This window comes from Sinocyclocheilus rhinocerous, unplaced genomic scaffold, assembly GCF_001515625.1.
Source record: "Sinocyclocheilus rhinocerous isolate Xijiao unplaced genomic scaffold, SAMN03320098_v1.1 scaffold1852, whole genome shotgun sequence".
Taxonomy (NCBI): Eukaryota; Metazoa; Chordata; class Actinopteri; order Cypriniformes; family Cyprinidae; genus Sinocyclocheilus; species Sinocyclocheilus rhinocerous.
Window position 1 is genome coordinate 186,351 of NW_015636840.1, and position 5,672 is coordinate 192,022.

General features: G+C 37.1%; 1 protein-coding gene across 2 annotated transcripts in view; it reads left to right on the plus strand.

Annotated features, from left to right (window-relative positions):
- Positions 1-5,672, plus strand: part of plch1 (phospholipase C, eta 1) — a 96,695-nt gene that overhangs the window by 69,726 nt on the left and 21,297 nt on the right. For both annotated transcript variants that reach the window (XM_016562742.1, XM_016562741.1), the window contains exons 11-12: positions 3,432-3,593; positions 5,072-5,134. In XM_016562742.1, coding sequence (XP_016418228.1) covers positions 3,432-3,593; positions 5,072-5,134 — 225 coding nt within the window. The remainder of the gene's footprint in view (positions 1-3,431; positions 3,594-5,071; positions 5,135-5,672) is intronic.

A 5,672-nucleotide genomic window follows, 5' to 3' on the forward strand; every position in this document is an offset into this window, starting at 1 on the left:
CGGAATGTGAAAACAACATGGACACTCGCGTTACTACAAAGATGTGTTGGATTTGTATTATTAGAGCTTTCCGACTTGAGTTCACGTGCATTTTCTCAGTCGGGAAATAATTTTTCACGTGCGGTGCTACGATGTTTCTTACGTCCATTTCGGAGAACCAGAGGACAAATATTTCAATCGATCGCTCAGGCATGGCACCGAAATCTGCGTTCGGATTCAGTTCTAGTACATACCGGGTTTCGGTACCCAACCCTACTTTTCACATGGTACGTTTTTCACTTTTCCACTACTCAAGCTGTTGTTTCACTTTCTCCATGTGTTGCAATGCCACCTTCTTTTCACACGTTATCACCTCTGCATCTCTCTCTGCCTATCTATGAAAATCTCTGAGTTTCAAAGGAGCCAGTATTTTGTCTGGCTGCTTCCTCTCACCATTCTGGCTCACAGTGAGCTGTTAGTCTCTAAAAGCCAATCAATCACAGCCCGAACCCCTGGTGAGCTTCTGTTTGTGTGAAAACACCTCTATATAGGCAGCGGAAAGTCTTTGTGTGACAACATGGCCATTTGCCAAAAGATCCATCCAGCAGCGCTGCCATTAACAGAGCTTCATTTACAATCAGTCCGCTGACAGATTTTGTCCAGATTTTGATGCCGAAATGGATATTTAACACATTCATTTATTTTCCTGGACTCATTTAACAACAAATTGGTTTCCTAGTTAAGTATTTCTTTTTTGCCTTGTTGAATGAAGAATGCTTTAATAGCATTTTAATATACCCTTGCAAAATATTCATATTGTTTTGTTAGGAGTAATTAATGTTTAATGATCCACTCAGACAAGTCATTGCTGGGAGCCAATTAAAGGTTTCTATGCTTCATCTCATTACATGCCTACTTAAACGTGTCAGGAAATTCAAGAAACACGCTGCCCCTGCTGTAAGTTGATGGCTATATTATGGCCGCTATGGAGGAGAGATTGTAAATAAATTTACATTGATTTACAAAAAAGACAAATAAATCAAACAGTTGTATTTTAATTGCCATTAAATGAAAAATGATTATAGTTTAAAATTATATTAAATGAAATTAGTTGAACCCAGAATGCTTTTTGACCCACTTAAGGACTAACTCTAAGTACAATCTTTTTAAGTATTTTCATAATTACCGTAGTATTGTCTTTGTAATATGGTTAAAGTGTACAGCTGAATGCATTTATGGTAAACTAAAATAAAATTCGTTATATGTGCTTTAGTATGTTAGTCAGAACCTCAAAATAAGTGTATTTCTTTAAAGCACAACAAAATATTATTAAAACAGAATGCATTAAAATTGGACAATATTACAAACTGCACTTTTTATTAGTGTACTTAAGCGTGATTTCTTTTAACTACACTTAAGTGGCCTTTTATTTCATTAATATTATATAATCTGCAAGTACAGTTTTTTAATGTATACTTTGAAGATTTGAAGTATATTAAAAATTCACATTCAATACTTTTAAAAATACTTCTTTTTCACAAGGGTAAGCAGCATTTTTCTGCGTAGATGGAAGTAAAGTGTCAATGTATGTACCTATTTTTGTCGTAGTCATCTGAAAACACATTGAAAATGATCTATAAATCTGTTTATCAAGGCTTTTATGAAGCAACATAAAAGAGTGAGCTATTCATCAATTATTAGAAAGAAAAAAAAGAAACCTCTGTATCAGGCTTAATCAGGGGCGTAGTATATAGAATACCAATTGCCATGTTTAGAGCACCCTAATGGCAATTTTGGGAACATGCCATGATAGCTTACAGGAAGCAAGACAGCTACAGGGACCAATTTTTTTGTGATATCATACTCAAAAACCCTAACTCTAAACCTAATTTAAAAATAACTGCAGGACTTGGGACTTTGACGCCACTGTGGACATCTATACTTTATTTTAATGAAATAACGATATTTTATGCACAATATTTCAGTTACACTACACTTAAACAATAACTTTTATCCTAATTCTTAACAGTTGGACAAAAAAGTGTCTTTAAAAACTATTGTAACACACTGCCTTAACCTATATAACCAATTTTATTTAACATTTTGAGCATAAAATAAAAAAATATATATATTAATGTTTAATTCCTTAAAACGTAGTCCCAATAAAAAAAAAAAAATAAAAAAAAACACTGCCTTAAAATAGACAATTCTTTTCTTTCAACAAATCTCACCTGTATAGATTCTGGAGAGGTCGAGCAACTGTCCTCCTCTCTCTGTCAGTGACGTGACAGCCTGCCTTTCCTACAGACTAGTTAAAGTTAAGAACATAGCTGTAATGAATTAAAGTACTAAAATATGATAAGATAAGTATTCGGCGCAAACTTTGCTTTATTTGGTTAAAACATTGGCAAGTAGTCCCAATAAAAATAAAAAATAAAATAAAAACACTGCCTTAAAATAGACAATTCTTTTCTTTCAACAAATCTCACCTGTATAGATTCTGGAGAGGTCGAGCAACTGTCCTCCTCTCTCTGTCAGTGACGTGACAGCCTGCCTTTCCTACAGACTAGTTAAAGTTAAGAACATAGCTGTAATGAATTAAAGTACTAAAATATGATAAGATAAGTATTCGGCGCAAACTTTGCTTTATTTGGAAAGGATAATTCTACTCCGGACGTGAGCAGCGCGATGCGACAAAAGAATAATCATTTATGCTGTCCATTTTTACATTTACTCATTTAGCAGACGCTTTTATCCAAAGCGACTTACAAGTAGGAGAGCATATAACACACACTGGATCCAGCACGAGGTCACATGCCTCGTTCTTAACAGGTTCTTTTGTCGTATCGCTCGCATCCGGTGTAGAAGCCCCGCTAGGTCAAATAATAACGTAGAAATTTGATCGCATGATTCGTCTCATCGTGACATAACACATACTTACAGTGTTTGAAAAAGGACGTAATCGTCCTCTGCGTTTTTCTGGGGTGCATTTTGCCCCCAAACTGCCAAAAGAGCAAAGTGAAATCGCGAGAGCAACAGGAGACTTGAAGCGGATGACAGACGCGCCCAAGAGATGATTTGCCTTGTGATTGGCTGAATGTTAGTTCACTGAAATCTAAATAAACAGAGAACACAGGCTGAAATATCGGCGGTGGGTCAAACAAAGTGCGGGGGACAGAATCCTTTTTTTCTAAAAGTGTGGGGGACATGTCCCCCCCATCCCCCATGGCTGCTACGCCCCTGGGCTTAATGCAAGATTTTATGCAAGAAACTTTCTGTACTGTAAATCTGACTTTATTAAGGCAGTTAAGAAGTTAATATCTTAAGTTTGCTGTGTGGAAGTCATCTTAGAAATAACGGATGCTATTTTCTTTTTTAATCTCTTTAAAATATTTATATATATACTACTTATAAGCTGCAGATTTTGACACCCTACTTTTTTTGCATTTCAGTCCAATGGGCCCTGTCAGCACCAGGTGGAGTCCCACATCAGGAAGAAACTAGACTCACTGATGAAAGAGTCACAGATCGGGGACAAAGAGGACACGGACAGTTTCTCTATCCGAGCCCTGCTCCGTGCCACCCATGAGGGCCTCCAAAGAAACCTGCGCAAGGTAAAGTAGCTCTAACTGTGATTCTACATTCTCAAGTCTGCGTGGACTCCAAATTCTGTGGAAAGATATAATGATGCATGAAGCTGTACTTAAATAAAACAATAAAACACAAACCTACCTCAGCCCCTAAGAAAGAAATAGCATTCGTTCTGCCTCTTTTCTTGCCCTATTATTAGACTTTGCACTCTCTAAACATTCATTTTGATGTGCCGTTTGTAATGCACTGAGGGATTTTCTCTCCCCTCCAGTGTTCCTGCATAATATTTATGAAAAACAAAACAAAACTGAGAACTGTTGAGTGAGTGCTGAAATTAAGAGTCTGTCTGGAGAGGATTTCAAGTCAATGTTGTGTTAATTTTTTGCATTACTGCAAGTAAAAAACGTCTCTCTGACCATACGTGCCCACAAATACTCATTTGAACAGAATTTGACACTTGACTGTTTGAGTTAGAATTAGATACATTTTAAAGAAACAGTTCAATCAAAACCCTTTTGTCATTCCAATCCCATCATTTTCTTTTTACAGTGGAACACAAATGTTTTGTAGAATGATCACGCTGCTCTTTTGCATGCAGTGAAAATAGACAGTGGCCACTGGATATTATCCTGTTCCTTAGGTAATGATATTGTTTTTGAAGGACTTGGAATATAGTCAATGGCAAGGGCGTTTATGAGCATAGGCCTGGGGTTCTCAACTCTGGCCCTCGAGGTCCACTTTCCTGCAGAGTTTAGCTTCAACCCTAATCAAACACACTTCAAACAGTCTTGAGGATTGCTAGGAAGTTACAGGCAGGTGCGTTTGATCAAAGTTGGAGCTAACCTCCACAGGGAAGTGGATCTCGAGGGCTAGAGTTGAGAACCTCTGGCATAGGCAGACTCGATGGTTGACTGGGGTGCCAGTGAGCACCCCAACACCTCTTTAACATGTTAATATAATAACACTGCATTTTAGCAAATAATTTGTTAATTGCATTTACGTGGCTGAATATTAGAAGTATTTTTCTTCAAATGTTATGATTTTGCATTATTTAGTAAACTAATGATTTCCACAACCAAAGCTTTTTTTTTCTTCATTTGTTAATTTATGAATTTAATTCACTTAATTTTATTTGATCCACAGAATGTTGCAAAAGTAAACTTATTTTTCATTCAATACATCTTTCATTCAATACAATAAATTCATTTTTTTTATTCATTACATTTTGAAATGAGTATTATTTAAAAATACCAATATGAACTAATAAGAAATACTGTAGGGCACCAAAATGGTCGGATATGGCCCTGGTCCATGAGTCATATGGACCACTTTTATGCCACCTATGATGATTTTTGTCCTTTTTGGAGCTTGACAGCCCCTGGTCACAATATGCTTTTGTTAAAAAAGCAGCTTAGACATTTTGTTAAACATCTCATTTTGTGCATTATGTATTTTTTGTATGTGAAATTATTATAATATATATTGTGTGTGTGTCTTCCAGAATTCCAAAGATGGCATGAAGAAATCCCAGAGCCGCTCCTTCATCAGCAACCTCAAGCACAAGGTCAGAATAAAGACAGTCTTTTTCTGTCTTTCTCCCTCTCTCTCACTCTTTCTTTTTTCCTCTTTCTCCACTTCCTCTGTCTCTGCTGCAGAATCAGGACTATCCTATTTCCTGTCCTCTTTGTGTGTCTGCAGTTTCAAAAGTTACATAAATGTGTACTTTTTGCTACCCAGAGGCAGAGAGATTTAAAGAATATTCCCTATTGATTGATTGAAGTGTGGAACAGATAATAAAGATGCATCAGTCATTCTGATCAGTTATCTGAGGGCCATTGCTGCTCTCAGAGCAGTGCCAGCAGGCAAATATGCTTTCCAGTCTCTTTATTTTAAGCATATTGTAACAACGTTCGTAAGGGGAAGAAGGAAGTGACTCAGGTAGGCGGTTTGGAGACTCGTGGCTCTTTTATTTCTTTCTTTAAAGTTCAACAAAACACAAACGGGGCGCTTCCAGCGCGTTCTCAATCTGCCCAGGGCATAAACTCAGTTCAATCAGCTCTCCTCCTCCGGCTACGGGATCGCCACGAGTCCCAGTCTCTCTC